Source organism: Equus asinus, chromosome 9 (genome assembly GCF_041296235.1).
Source record: "Equus asinus isolate D_3611 breed Donkey chromosome 9, EquAss-T2T_v2, whole genome shotgun sequence".
NCBI classification, from domain to species: Eukaryota; Metazoa; Chordata; class Mammalia; order Perissodactyla; family Equidae; genus Equus; species Equus asinus.
In genome coordinates this window covers 13867133-13894827 of record NC_091798.1, presented here as the reverse complement: position 1 = coordinate 13894827, position 27695 = coordinate 13867133, and the positions used below count along the sequence as shown (strand labels likewise).

The 27695-nt window shown below is 37.5% G+C and overlaps 1 protein-coding gene across 4 annotated transcripts; it reads left to right on the top strand.

The window, feature by feature from the left end:
• Positions 1–3629: 3629 nt before the first annotated feature.
• Positions 3630–27668, top strand: SPDL1 (spindle apparatus coiled-coil protein 1). Of its 4 annotated transcripts, none has more exons than XM_014850887.3 (12): positions 3630–3801; positions 8118–8299; positions 11328–11504; positions 14018–14212; positions 14803–14952; positions 15049–15147; positions 15225–15335; positions 16985–17125; positions 21511–21614; positions 22197–22384; positions 24321–24663; positions 26900–27668. In XM_014850887.3, the coding sequence occupies exons 2-12, from the start codon at positions 8141–8143 to the stop codon at positions 27045–27047; spliced, it is 1815 nt and encodes a 604-aa protein (XP_014706373.1). In that variant the 5' UTR covers positions 3630–3801; positions 8118–8140; the 3' UTR covers positions 27048–27668. The 4 variants fall into 4 exon arrangements, with proteins under 4 accessions (XP_014706373.1, XP_044633620.1, XP_014706374.1 ...); XM_014850888.3 differs by having other exon boundaries at positions 3662–3789; XM_044777685.2 differs by lacking the exon at positions 26900–27668 and having other exon boundaries at positions 24321–25002.
• Positions 27669–27695: the final 27 nt, after the last annotated feature.

The following is a 27695-nucleotide window of genomic DNA, read 5'->3' as shown; positions in this document are numbered from 1 at the left end:
TAACAGAAAACTGAAATTGAAGCCATTTGAGCAAAAACTAAACAGTTCAGGGATATCTCTAGCTTCAAGAGGAGCTTCATGTAGGGCCCAAACAGCATAAGCATGACTCTCTTCTCTCTCTTTGTCAGCTTTGCTTTTGATTCAATTTCAAACAGACTTAAACTTCATGGAACCAAGATGGCAGCTGGTAGCTCTGGGCTGACATTCAAGTCCAGAAGGGTTTAGCAAAATCCATTTTTCCAGCAGTCCCAGTGAATATCTCATTTTATTTCACTGACTTGGATTCAGTCACATGCACATCTCTGAACCAATGACTACAACCAGAGTGATGGGATACCCTAGAGCTGAAGGGTGGGACCAATTTTAAACAATCCACATGGCTGAAAATGGAGGGAAAGATGAATTACCCAAGGGATAATCAGAATGCTTTTGGCCAAAAAAGGTGAGGGAACTGATGCTGGGAAGTTAGCCAATAAATGTCCACAATATTGAGATGGTGCACCTTTGCCGTGAGTGAGGACCATAGCTACTTAAGGGGAAAAGGAGTATAGCAATAGGGCTCATGCAGAGTTGAAGCTGGTGTTATACAAAGCAGGGCCAGGAGAGACTGCAGAGTGGGCTGTCATTGTCATTATTACTCTTAAACAGTCCAACCTGCCTCCTGGCGCAATTCTTCATTTTGATATCAAATCATCACAGAGGGAGCTGCGACAATTCAATTTCCTTATCTCTTCTCAGATGGCTCTGCTGTTTGTTTTGCTGGATGCTTATTCTCCTCTTGTTCTGTGAATTAGGACCATCACCAAAGTCCTGCACACAGCCCCCTCTTTCTCTAAGCCTCTTTTCTTGATCTCAGCCATTCTCCAGATTTCAATGACCACGACTTTGAGTGTGACTTCCAAAACTTCATCTCCTGGCCCATTCTATGAATCATGGACTTTGTAAATTAATCCAGTTCTTATTTGCAAACTCTGTGTCTTAGAATCCTGGGCTTGTTCTTGTTTGACCCCAAAAAGACCAGCTTGGAGCTTTACTTAACAATATGAAGGAAAAAGAAAGTCTTAAGCCATACTCTGAGTAAAGGTTTATTGTTTGGTAAAAGCTCCTTCCACTAAATTCCAAGTTCCTTGAGGACAGAGACTATTCACCTGTGGTAGCAAAAACAAACTTAATCATTCAATAAGTTCATGTCAAAATATACATAGATTTCAGTACAAAGCAACACTCCCTCCTACGCCATTTCTGATAACCAATCCTCTCATTCCCACTAGAACAGTCACAGTGAAGGAATGATGGTCAGCTTACTCCAGCAGTCTATCCCGGTTGTGAACAGCTATAATATTAGGAATTGTATTGGGGGAGGAGTGGTGGTGTTGTTTTCCAACATCTAAATTCCCTTCACATGCTTGGTGAATCCACTACTCTCTGTGAGGAGGCAAAATCCTCTCTCTCAACTTGTAAGCTCAAAATGACACATATGTGGTTTTTTCCTCCTGACCCTTAGCATTTAGCACATGGTATGTGGACCTCATCTGGGTGTGTAGATCTGCATCTGGAACTGCGAATCTTAAGCAAGTTACCCAAACAAGCAGAGACCAGCTAGAATTCATTTCACTTGTGACATCTAGTGTCCAGTGGTGGTAGTGGCAGTACTCTATGCAGACAGTTCCTAAAGAATGATCTTAATATGATATGGGTAGCTTCTGTGGCTTTGCTAATGCTGTGCCCTCCCCTTGAATGCCCTCCTTCTTAGCTCTGCTATCCTTGAAGGCCCTGCTCAAATGCTACATGCACTATGAAACTTTAAGGGAATACTCAGAGAAAACTGACCTCTCCCTTTACACAATTCCTTTACTGTAGTGTAGCCCTGTAGTTATATATACATATAGACACACACACACATATATATATTTAATCCCCTAGTATATTGTGAGCATCTTCCAGACAAGAGTGGAGATTACCACATCTCTGAATTCCTTCCACTATGCCTAGCACATTGTGTCCACTCCGTTCATAGTTTAAAATATTTAAAAAATATTAGAAACATTAATGAAATATAGGTCTACCTTCTCATATAACGAAGGAGAAAATGAAGTTCAGATACATTTTAGATTACCTAATTTCAGCCGGTCATGATTGGCCTAGGCTAGAGTGGTGTCTTCCTGACTCCTGAGCTGAGGAGTCTTTGCTACATAATAGAGAATGGAATTTCATTTATTCAAGAACGTCGGGGTGAAGATAAATGAATGAGCATCTGGCTCATTCAGCCCTCAAACACATATGCAAGGCTATACTGTGAACAACTTGAAGGCATCACTGTTGCCAGTGTTCAAACCCAGATCAACTCTTTATGGTCTGGCCTAGCTCAGTCAGAAACAGAAGGCTGCAAAAGAAACTGAGAAGAGGAAAGCAAGGAGGGTGTGTTATCCCAAGACCCAAACCGAGACTCAAGGAGAGCAATTAATTCCATCAAATGTCAAGAGAAGTAAGGACTAAATAATGGATTTTGCAAGACGGAACTCTCTGGTGATGTCGAGAAGAGCCATTTCACCAGACTGGCGGGGACCAAACCTGAAGTGGGAAACAAGTTAGAATAAAAGGTAGAAAATGAAGATAGTGAGTCTAAACTTTTTTTCCCCAGGAATTTTGTTATGAAGGGAAGCAAATAAATGGGGAGGTAGCTGCTTGGAATCAAAGGAGGTTAGTATTATTTTATGAGATGGAAGTCATTACAGCATGTTTACTGATAGGGAAGATCCAAAAGGGAAGAAAAAACTGATGATGAAAAAGATACGAGCTACGGCCAAGTCCTCAAGTAGGCAAGAAAAGATGGGCTCAAAAGCACAGCATGATCCATACAACAGTTGCTAGGACTCAGAAGTGCTCACTAAATGTTGGCTATTATTATTTCCGATTGCGTAAATTTTTGAATAATGAATAGGCACCAGGTTTACAAAACATAAATTCATTATTTAAACATACATGCAAGAGCTTGGACTCTTAGCAGCAGACTGCATTAGTTCAAATTCTAGTTCTACCACTTGGCCAAGACTCTTTTCTTCTTGGGGCTTTGTTCTCCTCTGCAGAAAAAGAGAAGGTAATAATACCTACCTCACAAGGCTGTGTGCGGGCTTAAATGAGACAATCCGTGTAAAATTTTGCATTTCCCCGGCACATGGGGAAGGCTGGAGTGTTAACGTTATTATAATAACTGTCATTCTATCTCATAAAAGTAACTGTGATTCTCGCCGATGATGCTGTTAGGCACTGTCATACTGATTCTGATTCGTGGAACCACCAGAAAGGCACCAGAGGGCGGGGTCCTCAGAGCGCACACTGGCCAATCCGCTGGGAGGGTGTATGAGGCCGGCACACCTCGGAATTCCCCACCGCCTCGCCTTCTAGGGACACTGTCTCTCAAGAAACACTGTCATTTAAAAAAAATACACCCGGGAAACCAACCCTGAGTAAGGTTGACCAGACGGTGAGCCCCCTCGGCGCCCACGCCCAGCCCACGGCCCTCCACGTGCGCCCTCACTGTCGCTCTAGTGGGGCGGGGCACTCTGCTGAACGTTGTTCCGGGTTTTTCCTTTACGCGCGGCTTGGGCGGAACGTCTCGTGAGAAGTGCGCATTCTCGCGGGAACTGCATTCAAAAAGCCCTGGCTCTTCCCGGGGCGCTAGCTGAGCGTCCTGGCCGGTTTGTCTGTGGTGCGTTGGAGTTGCCGCCACCAGCTTGGGCGCCGCGAGCTCTCGCCGCGAGCCGCCCCCTGCAGCAGCAGGGGAGAGGGGTGAGGAGAGAGGTAGGGGCCAGGGGCCTGGAGGGGGGTGCCTGTGGAGAGGAGCGGCGGGGAGCGGCGCGGGGCAGAGAGCAGGGCCTTGAGTGACCCGGGGCCTGCGTCTCGGCCGAGGCCTGAGCCGGGTCGGCTCCTCCTGCGGAACCCGGGGCTCTGGTGGACGGCTTCCCAGCCGGTCTCAGTTCCGTGGGGCCGGCTCGGCTGCCGGCCTCTGAAGGAGCGGATACTGGGTCTGCGCGGTCGGGTCCGGTCCGGTCGCCGCCGGCCACACGCGGCGGTCCGCGCGAGAGACCCATTTCATGGAAAATACGCACCCGGTTTCGAGGACTTCTCAGAAGAGTAGTGTGTCTCGTTAATTCTCTTTATAATGATTGAATGTTGAAATGATAATATTTTGGATGTACTGGGTTAAATAAAATGTTATTAAAATGCAACTCCGTTCACTTTTTTTTTTTAATGTGGCTCCTTGAATATTAAAAATCCTGTGTGGCTCGCGTGACGTTTCTGTTGGACAGCTGCCTGCCGGGCTCTTCCCCGACTGCTGTTCGCCGGGTAGCTGGTTTCATGGTCTCAGAACCCTGTTAGGGAGAGGTCAATGTCCTGGGGTTGGGGAGGTCGGACAGGGCGTGAAGGAACTGTCCGAGTTCGTGCGACCGGTGAGCAGGTAGGCGGGTGGGGACTCGGGCAGCCTGGGTCCCGCTGCTGCCTGTCCCCTAGATGCTCGGTGCCTGCTGTGGGTCTGAGACGCCGAGCTAGGAGCGGGTTAGGAGCGCCAGGCTTCGGAGCTAGAGCCGGCCCCGTCTGACTTTGCATTTCCTAGCTGGTAACCCTTGGGCAAGTTCCTTATCCTTTCTGTGCCTCAGTTTGCACCTGTGTAAGATGGGGGAGATGACTTCTGTTTTATGGGGTTGTTGAGAGGATTAAATAAAATAACCGTCTGCAAAGCACCAAGCACAATGTCTGGCACACGTTAGCTGTAGATGTTATTCAACCCTGGCTCCCCGCTCTGCAGGTTGATAGGTGAACTCTTACTCATCCGTTAGACCTCTGCTGAAAAGTCACTTCCTCCGGGAATCTTTCTTGTCCGTGATCCCCCCTACCCCGCCCCCACCCCACTACCCAGATTAGGGCAGCTTCCCCGTGTTACAGGCTCAGATAGCGCTATACATCTCTCTCTCTTGCATTTATCACACTTTATAGTTCAGATCTTTGGAATGAATGAGAGCTAATATTTTGGCTTCCTTGCACATTGCTGGCTGGGAGGTCTTGAGGCTAACTCCATTTTTTCTTTGGTAAATATTGATGACAATAGTACTTAGGCCCATCAAAAGAATTAAATGAGATAATGCATTTGAAGCCTTCTGCCTGGCAAAGGGTAAATCCTCAATAAATATAAATTATTAACGGTGCAACAATTAGGGGCTGACTCCATCATGTACAGGCTTTGGAAAGGTCTTACATTTTAGAGCAGTAACTGCCATCCCTGGATAACATAGGATACCTTCTTTTTTTTCTTCTAAAACCCTGTATCTCCTTCATTTTCATCCTGAAAGACCTTGCTTCCTAATTCCATGATAAATTGAAGCAGTTAGAAAGGCACTTATGCAGATTCTCACCACTATATCTGCCTACATACCTACCCTACCGGTGTCTGCACCCATGTACTTTTCTTTCTCTTACTTTAGATGAAATGTTCGTGTTGTGTCTAAAATCACTTCCTGTACGTTAGACCTCACCCCTTTATTCATCCCTCTGGCCATTCTCCATGTCTTCTATATCATCAGTTTTTCCTCTCTTGGATCTATCCCATGGTGTACAAGCAGGCTCTAATGTTTTTCTTAATTTTTAAATTTTAATTATTTTTTATCTAAGAAAAAAAATCTTCGCCCTACTTCCCCTCCAGCTACTGCCCCATTTATCTGTTCTCCTTTGCACCAAAATTGTGCTTGCTGTCTCCTAATCTACCATTTTCTCTCCAACCTGTTCCAGTCAGGCCTTTGCCCCTTCTCTCCTCCAAAACTGCTCTTAGGGTAACCAGTGACCTCCATGAATTCAAATCCAATGGCCAATTCTCAATTCTCGCCTTATTAGACTTAGGATTTGGCACAATTGATTACTTCTACCTCCTTAGGGTAGAATAAACACTTTTATTTATTGGCTTCCAGGACAACACATGCTCTTGGTTTTCCTCCTACCTCACTGGCCATGACTGAGTATATTTTGCTGTCTTCTTTCCCATCTCTTAACAGGGCTCAATCCTTGGTCCTTTTCTCTTTAATTATGCTCATACTCTGGTGATAGCAAGTCTCAAGGATTTATGCTAATAACTCCCAGATTTATATCTCCAGCCCAGACCCCTTTCTTACTCATATAGCCAACTTCTTACTTGACATATTTCCTGTCTAAAGCCTAGTCCTCTGATTTTCTTTCCAAAACAGTCTTTACTCACCAGTTTTTGGTGCCTCAGCTGTTGGGGAATCTATTCTACTAGTTGCTCAGGCCAAAAGCCTTGGAGGCATTTTTGACTTCTCTCTTTCTCACACATCCCACATTCCATTTGTCGGAAAATCATGTTGGTTTTACCTTCAGAATATATGCAGAATCTGACCATTTCTCACCACCCCCTATGCAGGCACCCTAATGGGAGTGTTCATCTCACCTTGTTTTTCTGCTTCCAACGTGTTCCCCTCCAATCTATTCAACATAGCAGCCAAAATGATCCTTTTAAATGTCAGACCTCTACTGCAGACTTTGCAATGACTCCCCATTTCACCCAGAGTAGAAGCCAAACTCTTTACAATGGCTTGATCGGTCTGTTCTGCCCTATTATCTCTTCTGACCTAAACTCTGTCTTGTTCATTCATTGGGCTTCCTTCCACCTTAATGCTACCCCATGCCTGGAACATTCTTTCCCTAAATAGGTACTTGGGTAATTTTCTTATCCTCTGCAAAGCTTTACCCTGAAGTCTCCTGAGGGCCTACCCTCAACACTAAATTTCATCCTAGTTGCCATACCTCTCCCTCTTCCAGGCTCCCTGATCCTGTTATATATTTTTTTCATTTCTACTTTCTAACGCACTTAATATTACACTGTTAATGCTTGTCTTCTCCCACTGGAAGGTAAGTTTTATGAAAAGAGAGCTTTTTTTTTTTGTCAGTTTGACCTCTGATGTATCTGAAGTACCTAAAATGGAGCCCAGCACATAAGGCATTCAAGAAATATTCATTTAATGAATGAGTACATTGATTGGAGACATGGGAGAACATCTTAATAATGGCCTGTTGCTCTTTGAAGGCGAAGCTGAGTTTGAGTCTGGCCTAAGAGTTTGGGACCCATCTGGAAAGGGTGATGAGTGAGGTTAAGTTAAAATGGAATGTTTCTATATATAATGTTTAAGTCCTTGCTTGAAAATTGATAATGAGAGCAATGTTCTTTAATTACTGTGGATATGGTTTCTGTTTTGCATGCCCTCATAAATAACTAGAAAAATACTAGTGAGTCTGTTTTCAATAAAGCAAATTTAATGTGGCAAATTTAATGTGTTCAGGAAGTTAACACTTATGAAAAATTGTGGACATGATAGTCCTTGCTTTACCTTAGGAAACTTATTCAAAGCTGTCTTTTTATTTGTTAAGTAGCAGTCATGCTACTATAAAGTTTCTTGGTTTCTTTCATTCTTTTCTTACCTTGATTACCTGAATAATGATCTATTTATGAGACTCACCCTACCTTACCATTTAAGGAAGCTGAGCACACAACAACTGAACAGTTTCCTGATACTGCATTTCTTAGAAGCAAAACTAAATGTATTCATTTGTATTCATTTACATCAAAATGTAATGTTTGATTTGGTCTCAAATCAGGTAACAGAATGGTCAAACCTTGCTCTTAGGACAAGAATACAATTTTGAACATTTAAAAGTCAGGAAGATCTTTAATATTATGTTTTTATATGGTGGTAGTATTGAGTATATATATATATCTTTTTGTGTGTGTACGTGAGGAAGATTACCCCTGAACTTGAGCTAACATCTGTTGCCAATCTTTCTCTTTTTGCTTGAGGAAGATTGTTGCTGAGCTAATATCTGTGCCAATCTTCCTCAGTTTTATGTGGGGTGCTGCCACAGCATGGCTTGGCAAGCAATGCTGGGTCTGCATCTGGGATCCAAACCTGCAAACACTGGGCCGCCAAAGCAAAGCACACAAACGTACCTATTCTGCCACTGGGCTGGCCCCTATATATGTATATATGTATTTAATTGATATCATTGTATGAACTTTTTTGTTTAAGCTTAAGTACTTTTATTTCCTCTATTTACAGTAGACTAAAAACAAGAAAAAATCATGGAGGCAGATGTAATTGCAGATCTTCGCTGCAAACTCAAAGAGGTTGAAGAAGAGCGACTAAAAGCTGCACAGTATGGTTTACAGCTAGTGGAGAGCCAAAGTGAATTGCAGAATCAATTGGATAAATGTCGTAATGAAATGATGACCATGACTGAGGTAGGACTCTAGACTCCTCTGTTTACAAGGGTATACTTAACTATTGAAGATTTGTGTTGTCTAGCAATTATCATTAATATTTTTATTCTTTTCTGAAGATTTTATGTCTAGTTCCCACCAACCCCCATCCCCAATAAAGGGGAATAAACTAAATGAAGTCCTAATAATTCTTTCTGACCCAGTGTGTTCTGAGTTTGAAAAATCAAATTATCATCACTCTCTTTACCGCATATTGGATTTTAGGTTTTGTTTTATCTGCACTCTTCCTAGGTGACCTCAGTTGTTTCATAGCTTTAGATGACATCTAAAAGCCCCATGACACTACGCCAAGTTCTTAGTTCCCCCTTAAAGTCTAGACTTTGTATTCAATTGCGCACTAATAGACATCTCAAACTTAACATAGAAAGAATAATTGATTTCCTGCCCACTAACCAAACATTCCCTTGCAGTTTTCTTTATCTCATTTAGTAAATATAGTAGCATTCATCCAGTTACTTGAGCCAAAAATCTAGGAGTTTAATTCAGTATCTTTCCCTTATTTATCATATTTAATCCATTAGTAAGCTCTAAGAACTTGACCTACAAAACATCCGTCTATACTACTGCCACTCTGGTTCGACCACCATCATCTCTCCCTAGACTACTACTGCAGCCTTCTAACCAGGTTGCCTATTTCTCTCATTGCCATTCAGACCATCTGTTCCTCACACAGCAGCCAAGTTGTCATTGAAGAATATACAAAAGAGCAGTCACAACCCTGCTAAAAACATGCAATGGCCTCCGTTTATGTATACAACAAAATTTAGAACCTGGGTTTGCAGATCCCTATGTGATCTGACACCTACCAACCTTTTGACCTCATCTCAAACTTCTTTCCCTTGTTCTTAGCTATACTAGTCCTGCCTCATAGGCTTTACTGAGCTGCTGCCTCCATCTGAGATGTTCATCCCCCACTGGCGTGGATTGAGTCCTCAACCTTCAGGTTTCTTTTAAATGTCACCTCAGCAGAAACGGCTTCCCTTACCATGTTTGTAAAGTTGCCATCATTCACTCTTTTAGTTCTCTGCAGTGCTAATTACCTCCAAAATAAAAGCTCCCTGAGGGGCCGGCCCAGTGGCAGAGCGGTTAAGTGCACACATTCCACTTTGGCGGCCCAGGGTTCACTGATTCGGATACCGGGTGCTGACATGGCACCGCTTGGCAAGCCATACTGTGGTAGGCATCCAACATATAAAGTAGAGGAAGATAGGCATGGATGTTAGCTCAGGGCCAGACTTCCTCAGCAAAAAAGAGGAGGATTGGCAGCAGATGTTAGCTCAGGGCTAATCTTCCTCAAAAAAATATATGTATATTGTAAAAGCTCTGAGAGGCAGAAGACTGCTGTATCCCTAATGTCTCGAATGCATTTATTGAAAGAATGAATAAATCAGTTTGATTTAGTAAATGCTCAGAAATATATTTAAATTTTGAGAAAAAATTTAAATATAGCAAATAATCACTAAGACTAAAAATAATGTGTTGGAGAGGGTGTGGAGAAAAGAGAACTTGTGTACACTGCTGGTGGGAATGCAAACTGGTGCAAACACTGTGGAAAACAGTATGGTGATTTCTCAAAAAACTAAAAATAGAACTACCATACAACCCAGCTATCCCACTACTGGGTATCTACCCAAACAATTTGAAATCAACAATCCAAAGTAACATATGCACCCCTATGTTCATAGCAGCACTATTCACAATAGCCAAGACATGGAAACAATCCAAGTGCCCATTGACTGACGATTGGATAAAGAAGATGTGGTGTGTATGTATATATATACACACACACACACACACACACACACACACAATGGAATACTACTCAGCCATAAAAAAGACAGATTCATCCCATTTGCAGCAAAATGGATGGACCTGGAGGGTATGATGCTAAGCAAAATAAGCCAGACTGAGAAAGACAAACACCAGGTGATTTCACTCATGTGGAATATAAATATACACATGGTCAAAGAAAACAGCTCAGTGGTTACCAGGGGAGGGGGTTGGGGGTGGCACAGGGGGTGAAGGGGAGCACTTATGTAGTGAGAGACAAGAAATAATGTACAACTGAAATCTCACATAGATGTAAACTATTTTGAACTCAATTAAAAAAAATTTTTAATATTGCAGGTAAAAATAAATAATGGCATTCCTTTTCCTGTTTTTCCTTCTTTTATTTAATCTAATTGTATTTTATTTTATTTATTTATTTTTTTCCTGAGGAAGGTTCTCCCTGAGCTAACATCCACTGCCAATCTTCCTCTTTTTGTATGTGAGCCGCCACCACAGCATGGTCACTGACAGATGAGCGATGCAGGTCTGCACCCAGCAACTCAACTGGGCTGCTGAAGTGGAGTGCGCTGAACTTAACCACTAGGCTACCACTCCTGGCCCTATTTTATCTTATTTTTTAAAATTTATTGAAGAACTTTGAACTGATGCCCTTTTTATCTTTAAACTTCCCTGTCAGTAAGCAAAAGCCTTCTTAAATACTCCTTTTATCTCAGCACTATATTCATTTGAGTAGTCATTTGTGAACATTTCTCAGATGACTACATTCTGAAAGAAGGGCTTATTCAGTATTTCACTTTACACCTCATCCACTATTTCTTCATTTTGCTCTGAGCTACAAATAGAGCATATCATATCAAATCAAGTAATTCTCACTAGGAAGACTTAATTGCTATTAAATCTTTTCTCTTTTTCTTTTCCTAGCAGAGATTACTTAACACATTGGCATTGCCATGTAGCACTTTTTCCTTCCTTGAGAGGGCATAGAAGCAAATACTATATCCCTGGCGTGGACTTGAATGTAGTCTCAGAATACGCCTCGGGCTTTTTAAGACTGATTAGCTACAGTTATTCCAGATTTAACATGTGGTTGTTACTTAGAAAGCAGCAGATGTGTGAAACAGTTGAAGGTAGAACTGCTGGTACGTGATGACTGTAACTTATTTTTATGTAATTGAATTACTGTTGAAACTGTTTTCAGAATTATGAGCAAGAAAAATATACTCTTCAGAGAGAAGTTGAGCTCAAGAGTCGAATGCTAGAAAGTTTGAGCTCTGAATGTGAAGCTATTAAACAACAACAGAAGATGCACCTGGAGAAATTAGAAGAGCAACTGAACAGAAGACATGAACAGGAAATGAATGAACTAAAAAATAAGGTTTGGATATCTATGTATTTCAGAACAAAAATGTTCCATGCTTATACAGCAATCTCTGACCTTTAGGTGATGAAGATTTTCTCAAGGGCTCCATCATCTTAATGTTGGGAGTGGGAACACTGAGAAACGAGAGTTTACCCAAAGGACTTGTATAAATAACATTCTGCTAATTAAATACAATTATTTCATTTTAGTAACTGGACGTTTGTTATGGAGTTTTAGTTCAGTGACCAGCATGACCTCCTTGCTTATAGCATATAGTGTGGCAGTCCCCTTTGAGAAAGACTAGTCTCCTAGCTTTGACTGCAACTAGTGGTACACTTTGTAATTCCACAAAGAAACCAACAGTTTCTTGTTAATTAATGTACATTAGAATTGATACTTTATAGTTTGTTTATTGAAGATAAACTAATACATATGATCCAATTCTTAAAACAACTTCATAGGGGCCGGCTCTGTGGCTGAGTGGTTAAGTTCACGTGCTCCGCTGCGGCGGCCCAGGGTTCGGATCCTGGGCGCAGACATGGCACCGCTTGTCAGGCCAAGTTGAGGCGGCATCCCACATCCCACAACTAGAAGGACCTGCAACTAAGATATACAACTATGTACAGGGGGCTTTGAGGAGATAAAGCAGAAAAAAAAAAACTTCATAAAGGGAGATACCATTAATTATCTCCATATAACAGATGAGAAAACCAATGTTTAAATAGATAGAGTAAGCTGGATGAAATTAAAGAGCTAGAAATTATAGTCAAGAGTTGAAGTAAGGCTGTCTGATTCCAAAGCCCATGTCACTATACTTAGTCTAATGACATGTTATACTGTCTCCATTTCAAGCATAAATACAAAATAAATGATTATTCAGTGATTGTCCCTTCCCTTTTGGCACCCCCATCTACCCAGTTCCTTCAGGTTACTCATAAGGAATCCAGAACTTTTGTCGTGGCTCCTCTGTATAGAGTCCATACTTTCCAGAACCCTCCCTATCAAAACTTGCCTCACTTTTGTCCTGTTTTCTCAGAAGTGTGTGTTCCCATTTTCATTGTTAGGTGTAGCATCGTTTAAGATTTTTGCATATCTGTGTACCACTTATTGTTACTTAATTTCTCATTAAATTGACTTTTAAATATTTTCTCATTTCTCATCTCAAGTAGTGATATAGTGAAATTACATATTTGACCTGGTTATATTTTTTCCTAATATGCAGTAAAACAAACATAACTATCAAAATATGCTTTTGTGTAATACTTAGAATCATCTTGCATACCTCTGGCAAATAATAATCCAGCTTATCTGAACCTAATCTGAGTTGAGACACCAATGACTGATAATAACGCATCCTTTTCTTTTTCCCGGATGTTATTTTGATTTTAGCTGTAGCTTTCATTACCTAAAGAGTAATGTAGGAAATATTCAGAGACTGAGGCAAGGCCAATTATAGAGATGGCTTTTTGGTAGGGCAAAGACTGAATCAGTCAAAAAATATTTTCAGTCTTAGTGATGTCCTCAAACTACTTGTGCCCAAAATTTGGAGGTTTATTTGCTATCTTTCTTTCACTTATTTCTCACATTTACTCCATCAACAAGTTTTAAGAACTTGACCTACAGAACATCCATCTACACTACTACCATTCTAGTCCAGATCATATCATCTCTCTCCTGGACCACTACTGTAGCCTTCTATCCAGATAGCCTGCTTCCATCATTGCTCTTCATAACATTCGTTCTTTACACAGTAGCCCAAGTGGTCAGGAATCTAGACCTACTTTGATAACTTGTATGGATTCTTTGTATGTTTATAAAACAAGGCATGTCATTATCAAAAGATGCCTGGCCTTGGCCAAATAGGAAACCCTAATAGTCTCCTCACGCAGTAAGTTTGCTTCAATCAGTGATGTTTTTTGGGTAGATGGCCACATTTTGACATAGATTATTCAGCTGAAATTTTTATTTTATATCATAAAAATAGAAAAGGGAAAACAAATCAATCTAAGAGGCTCTTATTTTTAAAATAGAAAACAAATATCAGGATATATTCTAAGAATGCTGAGACCTTATTGAAGATAATTCAATATAGATGATAATCATAACCCTGGATATCAAGTGAAAGCTTTTTATTGATAACAGAAACCATGTAGTGAATGCTAGACATGATGCTGAATGTTTCACCCCTCTGATCTCAATTGAGAGCCTAACAATGACTCAGTGATGGTAGGTGCACTCATTTACCAGTTTTACATATGAGGAATGACAACACTGAGACAAGTTAAACTTAGGCCTCACCCTAAAGCTTTCTCCTTCTGCTGTAAGTTTGTTCCCTTTAAGCTATATATTCTAATTTTCCAAGATTTGGAACTATGCGACATTTTAAAATAGTTTTGTTCCACTTGACTGTTTTCCTAAAAGTTATCCTGTAGATACCAGGACAATTTGTGCTACAACTGTATATTCTGATGACCTTCAGTTACCTTTTGATTTATAAGAATGTGAATTATTTTCTTTTTTTACTTTAGTTAGAAAAACTGAAAGCAGAATTAGATGAAGCTAGGCTTAGTGAAAAGCAGCTGAAGCATAAAGTTGATCATCAGAAGGAACTCCTCTCTTCTAAATCAGAGGAAATGCGGATTATGTCTGAACGTGTACACGAAAGCATGTCTTCAGACATGCTGGCTCTTCAAATTGAATTGACTGAAATGGAAAGTATGAAGGTAATTTTTATGGCATGTGTGTTTTCAGTTTTCTTTCTTTTTTTTCTTGCATATTTTTTACATAGTTTTGTAATAATCCTTATGAGCTAATTTTAAGGCTGAAATATTCTTTGGCCTAATTTTGATTTAACTAATTAAAAAATGTTTTACAGAGTCTTCAGGTAGATTACTTCATGCATAATAAAGCTTTAGATTACATGATTACTTAAGGCAGAATTTACCTTTAGATTAATGAAACCTCTGGAAAAATTTAGAGACATTTTCTCTGATCCTAGTTTGTGTCATAAAAGCCCCTTATAAATGTTGGTCCATAGAAGTTGATGTGCATACGAGTGCAGTTTTTTTCATTGAAGGCTAAGGTTAATTAAAAAGTGAAGCCTTAAATTCATAGGAAAGAAAGTCTCCAGAGCCTTTTATTTGATTCTCTGCTAAAAAATTTAGTAATTTTTATTTGTTATGCACCTTACAACCTTCAACTAGTTCTTTCACTTTAGTTTTGGGTGTGCAACACTGATGATAGATAAACTGAGCAGCTACTAAATGAAGGATTATTCAAGAAGATTTCGTCTTTTTTAATTCCTGTTGAATAGACCACCCTCAAAGAAGAAGTGAATGAACTACAGTACAGACAAGAACAACTAGAACTTCTTAGTACTAATTTAATGCGCCAGGTAGACCGGCTTAAAGAAGAAAAAGAGGAGCGAGAGAAAGAAGCAGTTTCTTACTATAATGCTTTAGAGGTATTATGGTCATAGTGACATCATCTTTTCCAATTTGTAATAAGTTTTCTTGCTAATCTAATCTCTATTAGCTAAACTGTTTTCTTTTGAATTTAGAAAGCTCGTGTAGCAAATCAAGAACTTCAGGTGCAGTTAGACCAGGCACTCCAGCAAGCCTTGGACCCCAATAGTAAAGGCAACTCTTTGTTTGCAGAGGTACTTACAAATATTCCATTGATTAAATTGACGTTTCACTTAATAGAAGAATAATGAAACAGATTAATATTTTCTAGGTGGAAGATCGAAGGGCAGCAATGGAACGTCAGTTTATCAGTATGAAAGTCAAGTATCAGTCACTAAAGAAGCAAAACGCATTTAATAGAGAACAGATGCAAAGAATGAAGGTATTGAATTATTACCATCAAAGATTTATTAAACCTATTTTGTATCACCATTACATGTACGGATATATCAAAGAAAGCATCTTTTTCTTCAAGGAGTGTACTTATTTAGTTATTTCTAGAAAAGCATGATTTTAGAAAAAAATCAGTATTTTTAAGTTGAGCTAAAGATCCATTTATATTTTATTTAAAAAAATTAATCCTGTAGTAAAGATTTAGTAGTAGTGTATTTAGCATTGATTGATTGATTGATTTTTTTTTTTTTAATAGTTACTCACTAGCCTTGCCTGAAAGGTATAAATCTTTCTTTGTGGAGTGGGGAAAAAAATTAATAAAAAAGTTTTCATTTCCTGCTGTCGGCCTGGTGTCTTTCTGAGCACAGCCCTACAGTTCCTACTTCCATTAAAACTAGCTCTCTCACCATTCTTCAGTTCTCCCACAAAGCCTTTTTATAGAGTGAAATTTGAATTTCCTTCCCTTACAGTTACTCAAGTCAAGCCTATAGGCCCTTTTAATTAAAAATTTAATTCATAAAGGGTTTGTTGGTCATCATTTTAGTCAAACAGATGGCAACAGAAAAACATGTGGAAGATAGAAAGAGTTCAGTATTGTACCATCCCTTAGAATTCTCATCCCTGATCTTTTGTGCCTAATTCTCCTAAGGTGGTGACTGAAAGTCTTCCTGCTTTTTATTCAACATGATAAGATTTACCAAAAAAAATAGGAAAGGTCAGTAATTAAACTTTGGAGTTAGGTGAATTTAGGATTGAATCCTCGTTCTGTCACTTGATAGCCTTGTGACCCTGGACAAGTTCTTTAACTTTTCAGACCATCAGTCACCTCATCTGTAAAGTAGAGATATTAGAACCTGCCTCTTAGAATTGTCTTGGAGTTAAATGAAAGCATAGTAAAAATGCTTACGTGGTGCCTGGCAAGTAAGCAAGTGCTGACTTAATAAACAATAGCTGTGCCTTTTATGTCTAGGGTTCAACTGTGCTGCCTGGTTTACTGAGGCTCTCCCCTGCTGGGAGTTTCTTTATAACTTTTCTCACATTTGTTCTTTGTTTTCTTTCAGTGTTTGTTGGGCTACTACCATGTCTCCCAGTGTTCCCATAATATCCCAAACTGGCTTTAGACATCAGTAGTATTCCGAATCTTCTTAGGCTACATGTTTCTAGCCTCTAGTGTCAAGCAAGAACAAAAAGTAGATCCTTAAAAATGTTAAAAGTCGTCTTTCTCTCTTCCTTGTAACCATACCTGCAATCTCATATCATTGCTTGCTTTACTCAAAAGTATGTTTAAACTAATTGACACTTTTTAGAACTCCAGAAATTTCTGAAGGAGGAAAAGAATGTTAGGTTTAGATTTTAGTTGACTTCTTTCCGATTGCTATGCAATTATGTTTCACAGAAGTACAAATAATTGTTACGGACTTCAGATATTACTCATAAGTAGTTAAAACAAGTACTCAAGAGTTATGTCTATAACTAAACTTATTGATATATTTTTAAATTATTAATCATTAGAAACAGCTAATTAGTTTCCAAAATGAGTTCAAATTCATACAAAGTGTAAATTGTACCAAAAGATATGGTTATCAGAATCTTCCTCTCCCCTACTTAAATTTATGGGGGGGTGATTTTTTTTTCTAGTTACAAATTGCCACATTGCTGCAAATGAAAGGATCTCAAACTGAATTTGAGCAGCAGGAACGGTTGCTTGCTATGTTGGAGCAGAAGAATGGTGAAATTAAGCATCTCTTAGGTGAAATTAGAAATCTGGAGAAATTTAAGGTATGTGTAACATCTTTAAAAAAACAGCCAAATTTTGGTTTGAATATTTTAATACTTTTAACTTGAATAGATTTTTTAACTTATGTAATTAATTTGTAGTTTCAGTTGAGATTGGTTAATATTTAAATTAATTTTTTCTTCTAGTTTCTTTTTTTTTCAGTGTTTTTGACTGTTGCTTCTTCTAGTAGATCCAAACTAAACTAACCTCCCCCATATTTGTTGTTTTTGTATGTAAGTTATAACTCAAAGTGCCCTTATCTTTAGTGTACAACTCAATGAGTTTTAACATACATATATTCCCTTGTAATTACCACTTAGCTCATGATATAGAATATTTCCAACCCTCCAAAAAAGCTCTGCCATGTCCTTTTTAAGTGAGTACTACCACCTTCTAATTTTTTATCAGCGTTACATGTACAAATACTTTTGAACTTCATGTAAATGGAATAATTTGGTGTATACTCCTCTGTTTCTCTATTCCACTCAACATTATGTCTATAAGATTTGTTCCTCCTTTTGTGTGTTATCAGTAGTTGATTATTTTTCAGTGCTGTCTGCTTCCATTTTTTATTGGATGCACAGTAGGAGCTTTGTCACATTGTCCAACATTGTGTACCAACTGGAATTCATACACGTCTTTAATAAACTACTTTTTAGAAAAATTTTGAAATAAATTCAAGACTCCCAGAAGAGTTGTAAAATTATTCTTATATACCCTTCAGCCAAATTCTCCAATTGTCAGTTTTACGACATTTGCTTTATTATCTTCTGTATGTCTGTCTCTCCATGTGTATATATTTTTTCCTTAAACATTTGAGAATAAGTTGCAAACCAGATAGCGCTTTACTCTTAAATTGTACCTAATGTTATTGAAGTTCATTCTCTTACTTATATAGTACAATGGTCAAAATCAGGAAATTAACGTTGGTACATAGGGTTAGCTAAGTTGCCTTTTATGTTTACTAATTACCAGTGTCCTTTGTAGCAAAATGAAAATACCCCAAATGCTTTCCTTTTGGGGTCCAATCCACGATCACATACTGTGTTTAATTGTCAAGTCTCTTTAGTCTGCCTTAATCTGGCATAGTTCCTCAGTCTTGCTTTATCTTTCATGACCTTGACATTTTTGAAGAGTACAACCAATTGGTAGATTGTCTCTCAGTTTGGGTTTGTGTGACATGATTAGGTTCAGGTTGTATTCGTTTGACAGGAATGCTACGTGAGTACTACTGGACCCTTCTCACTGCATCACATCAGGTGGCACGTGGTGTCTACTTGTACCATTAGTGTGATATTAACCCTGATTGCTTAGTTAAGGTTATGCCTGCCAGGTTTCTTTACTGTAAAGTTGTGATTTTTTGCTCTGTATTGAATAAATTTCTTATGAGGAGATACTTACAGCAAATAAATGTATGTTTCTCCTTATACTTGAACATCCATTGATGATTCTTGTCCGAAACAGATATTACTATGATGATTGCCAAATGGTAATTCCACTATTCCTTCTACATTTATTAGTTACAATAGTAGTAAACGGATGGGAAAGAAGAAGCTTTCTCCTCCCTCATTCATTTACTTATATCAGTTTAGCCTCATGAATTCTTATTTTATCCTATGGATTATAGTCCACTACTTTTCTTTATTTACTCTGATAAATTGTCCCAGATTAGGCCAGTAGGAGCACTTTCTTACTCTGGCACAAGAAGGTATTCCTAGCTCACCTGCCCCCGCCCTGGAATCAACATTTCTCCATGAGCACTGGTTCTTTTCAGCGGAGAATGGTGTTTAGAAACCAAGGTCTGAGTATGAGATGGACTTATTGGTACCGGAGTGTCATCACTTCTAGACCCTCTCAGCACACAGAACTAGGAATCTGTGGGCATATATTTAGTGTATTTATATATGTGTTGTGTGTGTGTTTATCAATGTTTTGTGTGTATATTTAGGTATGTATGAGTATATGTATGTACATATCTACATACACACAAACAACAAAACCTTGATTTCGTACTGATAACTCCAGTTTGAATCGAGTACCACAGGGTTCATTGCCTACCCTGTTTTCCAACAGTGAAAAACCCGGCACTTATTGTCCTCAATATATTTGCTTATTTACTCAACCTTGGAATGCATATAGTTTTGGAATTATCCTACTCACGAGAGTTCAGGATTTGTTTGCAGTTCTTTTTGTTTTTAGCCTGAGGGTATACATAGTCAAAATACTGTGTTCAAAAGTTACTTGGATTGTTTGGGATTTTTCTTCCCCCTCCTCCCTGGGGTATGAGTATGTTATTGATCTGAAATATAGTTAGATTTGTTTATTTTTGTTTCTACTTCATTTTGTTGCCCTCCATCCATCCTTCTTGAATTTATTTATTTTTTTCAGTATGTGAAATATTAACATGGTTCTAAAAGTCGGAACTATAAAAAAGATGTACTCAGAGAAGTATCCCTCTTCCCCATCCCTATTACCCTGTTGCCACACCTCCTCCCCTTGTAGGTAGCTGATTATATTTGTTTCTGGTTTACTCATGCTGTGTTTCTTTTTGCAAAAATGAGCGACTCTATGTATGCTTTACTTCCTCTTTTTTTAAGACAAAGTGTAGCATAACACAGATAGTCTTTTACACTGTCCTTTTTTCATTTAACTGTATCCTGGAAATCACTTCAACTCAAGTTTATAGAGATCTTCCTAATACTTATTTACAGCAACAAAGAATTCCATTGTACAAATTCTCACCCGCTCTCCTGTGTCCAGGTATTTAGGTTATTTCCAGTATTTTGCAATTGCATGCAGTGCTGCAAAGCACATTTTGCTTATGTATGCATTTTCTTATTATTGTAGATGTATCATCAGGGATAATTCCTACAGTACAGTTGTGGGGTCAAAAGTAAATGTGTATGTAGTTTTGTTAGATATTCCCAAACTCCTCCATATGGCTTGTACCAATTTACATTCCCACTAGTGATATATCAGAGTACGTATTTCTCCATAGCCTCACCAATGGAATGTGTTGTCTTTTTAAATGTTTGCAAGTCTGACAGATGAGAAATGGTATCTCAGTATAGTTTTAATTTGTATTTATCTAGTAATGAATGAGGTTGAACATTTTAAATGTGTATTTGTATGTGTGTGTGTGTGTATAGAGGAATTAAACCATGTTTTCTACTAGTACTTGTATGGTTTCACTTTTCACATTTAGAGACTGAGCTCTGTTGAAGTTTATTCTTTTGTATGGTGTGAAATATGAATCTACTTTTATCTTTTTCAAATAATTAGCTGGTTGTCCCAGCATCATTTATTAAAAAGTCAATCTTGGCTCCAGTGATTTAAGATGCCACCTTTATCATGTTTCAAACTGACATGCGTGCTTGAGTCTGTTTTTGGATTTTCCATTCTATTCCATGAGTCTACTTATCTGCATGTCAGTACCACACTGTATTAATTATAGAAGTTGTATAGTATTTTTTGTCTGGTAGGGCTCTTCCCCCACCATAGCTTTTCTTTCTCAGTGTTTTCCTGGCTACTGCATGTTTGATTTTCTCTATGAACATCTTGTCTAGCTCCAAGAAAAGCTTGTTGGTATTTTTATTAGGATTATATTAAATTTCTGAATTAACTTAGGGAGCACAGTTATCTTCTCACTAACAAAAGAACTGATTAAAATTTATAAATGACGAATTTTTGTAAATGTTAATAACCTCTTAGGCATTCTGAGTTTTACCCATTAGTGTGCCATAAAATTTTGTTTATGTAACTTTATTTCTTTCCCTTATAATAACTGTTGAAAGGACTGCAATTTTGATTAAATTTGTAGTGCATCGTCAGGCATGTGGCCCACCAGTGGGTTCAGTGCTATACTTTGAAAATTATGGCTTTAGATCAGGGTTTTAAGCTGCAGTCTCTGAAATTGTTTACAAGTTTTTGAACAGATTTACATTTCCCCCCCCTAGAGAAATTGTACACAGATTCTGTACAATTAACTTTAGGGATCTCCACTCTCATATTTTTCTAATTTATGACTTTGTCACGAAGTCCAGAATTAAACCCAGTGAGTATTTATTTCTTCCATTTTAAAAGCCAGGAGAGGGAAACCAGAGGATACAGGTGTAGTTAGGAGCAGAAGCTTTGGAGACAGATCTGGGTTCACATTCTCTCTTCTCAGTTTACTTGCTTGTGGCATCTTGAGCCAGTTCCTTCGTCTGTAAGAGAGGAATGCTCATTCTTGTACCTACTTCAGAAGGTAAAGGAGTTAAGTGGATAGTGCTAAGCACAGTGCCTGCCATATGATAAATATTAAGTGATAGCTGATATTATTAATGATAAACATATGCTAACCAATTTGTTACTTATTTTAAGAAATAAGAATTGTTGTTTTCTTTAGAGTTTATATGAAAGTATGGAATCTAAGTCTTCAGCCAACTCTGGTGCTCTAGAAGATAACACCTATTACACAGATTTACTTCAGATAAAGCTTGACAACTTAAAGTAAGTGTTGGGTGGATGGAAAGATGCAGACTCTTTTGACTTGTTTTATAAGTAGTATTAGTGACTATAATTTTTTGTTTTAAAATTACCAGAGGAAAATTCCGGGAAAGAAAGGCAACAAAAATATCTTTGTGTAGCAAATGAAATGTATTCAAGATATAAATAGTGTTGATTATTGAAGAAAAAATACTTTCAATGAATAGTTGTTTTTATTTCTTTGTGTTTAGCTTTTTATATTGGTAAGTGAAAAGAACTTTAATGTAGAAAATGTTGTTATAATCTAAATTTTTCAAGAATAAGTATCACATAGTGTAAAACTTAAGGGAATTTATTTACACATGCATAAATGTGGGAAGAATAGTTTCCCCCTTAGTCTATTTCCTTTGAAGAATGCACGAGATTTTTTTTATTTGAAAGTGCTATTGTTAAAGCTTATTTTTTTTACTGTTTGTTACTAGAAACCCCAAGGAAATATATATTAAACTAAGAGTTCAAATATATAATAAAAGATTTGCACTAACAACTACATTTATATTATACGTTATTTTAATATTCTTTGGTTCTCCTTTTTCATTAATATAGCAAAGAAAATGAAAGCACTAAAGGGGAATTGTCCATACAGCGAATGAAAGCCTTATTTGAGAGCCAACGGGCTCTGGATATTGAGCGCAAACTTTTCGCAAATGAAAGATGCCTCCAGCTTTCCCAAAGTGAAAATATGAAACTAAGAGCTAGACTAGATGAGTTAAAACTGAAGTATGAACCTGAAGGTATGTATGTTTCATATGTTTTATCTTTCAAATTGTGGGAAACTGAGAAATCTTATAAATTTTTTTCTTATCACAGCTTTATGCAAATCCTGTTACAAACTAATCTGTCATTATATATTTATATTTAGTAAAAGAAATTTACTGCTACAGAATGTATAGGACAATTCAAAGAGAACTGGGTACTGGGTGTGCATGAATATAATAGGTATTCTTTTTGCATGTCTGTATAGTATCTGAACCTTGATGTTTGATGCTTTTACATTTCAGGTTGCAGCATCTTATGTAATACTAAAGAGTTCACTCTTGTTGAGGCAACTCATGTTTGGGAGCTATATTAATTAAATTGTTTATAGAAAACCTAAAATACTGGAGACTTAAATGAGATAGGTATTTATTGGTCCCTAATAAAAGTCTGGAGGAGGCATTTCAGGATTGGTCAAAGTGTCAGGATCTAGGTTTCATTTGTGCTGTTCGTCACCATACATCTCCTTGAGCAGAATTTAATCATGTGGCCTCACCTGCCTTTAAGAAAAGCTGAGGAATACAGCCTTGATTCTCAGGGGCCATGTTCCCAACTAAATCTTGAGGATTGTATTATTAAGGAATAATAGTAGGACAGATATGAGAGGACAACTAGCAAGTCTAATCACTGAGATAGAAAGTAGCTTAACCATACAGGCTCTGCCTCTTGTTCACTAAAGAGAGTGATTTTACTGTATGTAACTTAACAAGTAAAAGGCCGAAGGTAAAAAAGTCTAAGAATGTGATAATTCTTAGACCAAAAAAAGTATCATTATGTGTTTTAGGTTATAGATTTTCACTGTTCACATGCCTAAGACTCTTCATTATTGCCTCAGTGAATCCAAAGTGATTCTCAATGATGGCAGGGAGGTTGTCCGCAATAATAAGGATTTTTTTATAGTTTAAAAAGGCTTCTCCTTCTCTCAGTCTTTTTCTCTTCCCTGATTCTCATAGGCTTTCCTGATTAAGAATCGTCCATTATGAATTTTAAAGGTCTGCTGAATTGAACACAGCAAAGAGACAGGAGGAAGTTTAGTGAATCTAGATTATGTGGTTTTCAAAGGAGCAGTGCAAGAGAAATGGAAAATAATGATTTAAAAACAACAGTGTAGAGTTGGACCACCAACCCCCTGTCCAACCGTGGTTTCTCCAACTTCACTAACATTTTGATTATTAAAATGAAGGACACACATAGGTATGGGGATAGGGAAAAGATATTAGAGCAATTAATTCAGTAACTGTGTATATGGACCTGCATAGGAGATGAAATGATATAATGTTAGGCAATGGGGTAGAAGACTATTGCAATAGTCAGCAGTGAGACATAATATGGTTTGAACTGGGGAGGTATCCGTGGTGGAAGTATTCAGATTTTAAGTATATTTTACAAGCTGTTAGGCACAAATCACCATATTCAGAGAACTTTATCTGTTCTTTTCATTTAACCTGTAAAACACACAATATCGAGTGAAGTGGGTACTTTTAATCCTCATTTTACAGGTAAAGAAAAGAAAGCTCAGAGAGGTTAAGCACTCCCCAAGGTCACTGAGCTACAAAGTGCTAGTACTAAGATCTGTACCTGGATTTCTTGACTCTTTGCCACCTCATCCCTCATCTCTATGCTGAGATCTTATAAAGCCCTGTGCAGCTTTTGTCATAATACCAGAAGAGAACATTTGTGTTCATTCATAGAGCCAAATATATTGAGTTCCCAAGGAAAAACTTATAGCCAGAGAACCTTTAAAAGATATAGTTAATGGAGTCCATGAAAAAGGATAAAAGAAACAATATGTTTCAATAAGGAGATGAGTGGGTTTTAAAAGAATGGGAAAAAGAATCTGTAACTAGTTCTACCTCTTTATATTGTGTCTTTGATTTATTGACTGGATATATGTTTAATGGTTTTTATTCTCAGAGAAAATTGAAGTGCCTGTACTCAAAAAGAGGCGTGAGGTACTTCCTGTGGATATTACGACCCCTAACGATGTATGTGCCAACAGTGCCGTTGGGGAAGAAGTTTATAGATTATCACCTCAGAAAGAGGAGTCACACTCCTGTCCAAATAACTTAGAAGATAACAACTTGCAGTTAGAAAAGATAGATTCTGAAAACAGACCAGGAGTGGTTCTCTCTCCTCACAAAAATCTGCCCATGGATATTCAGCCAACAAAGGCAAAGAAATGTGTGAAACTTATAGGAGTTCCAGCTGACTCTGAAGCCTTAAGTGAAAGAAGTGGAAACACCCCTAACTCTCCCAGGTCAGTGTCCTCTTTTCTCCAAGGCAACCAGCAGACCTCTCCATCTCTTCTCTTTCGCTGCATGAACTGTGCTATCTGTTTCTTTATCTATTTTCTTAGTATTGCATGCAGTGTAATTCCCCAATTTCATCTGCCTACCTTCAACTTTTCTAAAACTTTAAGAAAGACTAAGATGATTGCAAGGGGAAAGGACTCCTGAATAAGGGAATTATTTTTAAAAGTTATACTTTTCTGTTTCATGAAACAGAAGTATCACAGTCTAGTACATCCCTGAATGTTTTGGTTTGAATAAATGTACTGTTATTTTTTTTCCTGGTTCAAGAGTGGCCATGAAAGACAAATTGCCTCCTAAAAGGGCTTTCCAGTAGTCTAAGAAATTTCAGCTTCTAGAAAACTGTTAGGTGAAATTTGTTATGACTTTTAAAATTGTTCCTCCTAAGTCTTCAAGAATGGGCTTTGATACCTATTTTGACATTTTAAAATATCGAAGGTAATTTATTGTCATTTTACACCAAAACTTCAAGGCCTCTAGTTTCTGCGTATTTGAGTTTGTGACTAAAAGAGGAAGTTTTAGACATTTATGTCTGTGGGAATCAATGTTTTAAGGGTCTTATCTTTTAAAAAAAGTTAAAATAATAGGTCAGAAAGTAAGAGAAAGTGAGTAGAAGGGAAAGGTAGGTAACAGGGGCTGAGGCTAACGTGGAATAAGAGGTTCTGGGTGTATACAGCAGGACCAAGAGTGGGGAAAAAAGTGAATGAGGAAAATGGAGAAGGTAAAAAAAGATGATAAAAGCTAAAGGATGTCTTTATTCAACGGAATGATAGGCGCATTTAAAATAAATATCTTTAGACATTTAAAAAATTAAGCATATTGATGTGAAAATACTTGTATTGTCTTCTGTGAAAGGAGATCTTGAAGGTGCTGCTAGGGCTTCATCATCCTTAGATGGAGGAGTACAGAATGAGACATTTTACTAAGTGTGCGTTTTGAGCTGAAATAGTAAGACATAGCCCATCTTAGTAAAAGGGCTTTCTTTTATGTTTTATCTGATTTCTCTTTAAGTCTTCAGTGCTACTAAATGTAGTACTCAACAATGAAGGCACTTCAACAATGTTAGCTGCTGTTATTATTAATGAGAGGAGTAATTTATTACTCCATTCCTTGAATTTTTATATGATAACATTATAACCTATAAGTCACATAAAATAAAAGCTTGATCTTCTCAAGGAAAAAGTAACTTTAAATGAATGATAGGTGATGCACACACATGGTTCTAAGTATTTTGAAATGAATTTAACAGGTTATGCTTGTATATATGTGATTCATTGTATAAGTGCGCTTGACGATTGTATATTTCTGGAGGTGGATTTCCAGAATTAATCAGTGCAAACCTTGCTATCTGTGTTGTCTTCACTTCTTTTTCTGCCTTTTTTTGCTTGATAAAAATTACTTAAGCAAATGTATGTAGCTACTTATTTGACTCAAATTAAGTAGCATGTTGGAATTTTTTGTCTTGTTAGTTAAACAAACCAAATAAAATACCACAAAACATTTGTTTTTGTGTGTCTGTGTGAGTCCATCTGCTAACTTAAGATGTTTCCAACCTTTTGCTCTCTGCATGATTAACTTAGACACACAATCCTATGAAAATATTGTAACAATAAATATGGGCTTTATTGGGAACTTCACTATGCATGCTTTATAAATTTAATTTATGCTCTTGCTATAAAACATAGACCTTTTAAAATATCTCTCCACTGTTGGTTTTTCTAAAATAATTATTCTGCTATTTGAAACTCAATTTGAGGTTTTTTTTTCCTTTTTTGAGATGAATAGACATCTTTTCATGCAGCTCAGGATTCCCTGTTATTTTTATGTTGTGTTTGTCTTTTGTATGTCATGTTAACATTAAAATAGTCCTCTAGCATTTAAATTTTTTTATTAGGTGTGTTTATCATTATATTTTAATTCTTTAATGTAGGCTTCATCATGACCTTGTATCAACCTTAAAGATATTTCTTTAGACATTCAAAAATTTGTCTATTGGTATAAAAAGATTCTTTTAGAGAGGCAGTGACTTAGTTTTCTTAATGGTGTTGAAGTTAATTTTTTTCGTCATACACATAAAGAAAAATCACCATGTCTCATTAGAGACCCATTATGCTAGAGTATTGTTTCTTCTTTAATTTTTCATAACCACATTTGAATTCAGAGTGGATGCTTTAATGCCTGTAGGTTAGCTGCTGAATCAAGGAGTCAAACAGAAGTTAAAGAAGGGAAAGAAACTGCAAGCAAATTGGAAAAGGAAACTTGTAAGAAATCACACCCAATTCTATATGTGTCCTCCAAATCAACTCCAGAGACCCAGTGTCCTCAGCAGTAAAGACTTTTCTTTAATGAGAGTAAGGAACCATTTGACCAAACCATTTGGACCTTAGTTAAGATTGTCTTCATCTATAGTATACTACCTTGTAGGTTACTTATTTCTATTCATTGTGGCAGGACTTGGCATTTTCCTGCTTCTTTGACCAAATGTTCAAAATTTGGTTGTAATTGTAACCAGGAGAGTTCCTTAAGTGATGACCCTTCGTGGAACTTCTATAAATCACAATGGATTAACTGTTAACTGAAGGAAAGTGTTATTATAAATCTATTTGTTGCCTTTTATATGGATTTTTTAAATGATATTAATACATACCTTCAGAGCCATATATTTGAAAAGGGAACACTGAAATCATTATTTTCCTGTGTACTTTTTTATGAACATAGTTTTTCACTATGTTGTAAAAATAGAAAACTTGGTTTAAAAATATATATTGTAACTGGCTTTTGTCAGTGTTTAAAGGATCAATGTTCATCTTTGTACTCATATACATGATTTAAATTTTGTCTCAAGCATATGAAAAGAGTAATTTTGAAAGTTAAAATAAAACTGCAATAATTTATCCTCTTTCTATTTTCTTACTCTGTATAGATAATAGGATATTATCAAAGGGAATAAAGGAAACAAAAAGGAAACTTTAGGCATTCT

Coding starts and splice junctions, on each gene's coding strand:
- SPDL1 (XM_044777685.2), top strand. CDS start 8,141: ATGGAGGCAGATGTAATTGCAGATCTTCGCTGCAAACTCAAAGAGGTT. Junction 14,213..14,802: donor CTGAAATGGAAAGTATGAAG/GTAATTTTTATG, acceptor CCTGTTGAATAG/ACCACCCTCAAAGAAGAAGT. Junction 17,126..21,510: donor GAAATCTGGAGAAATTTAAG/GTATGTGTAACA, acceptor TGTTTTCTTTAG/AGTTTATATGAAAGTATGGA.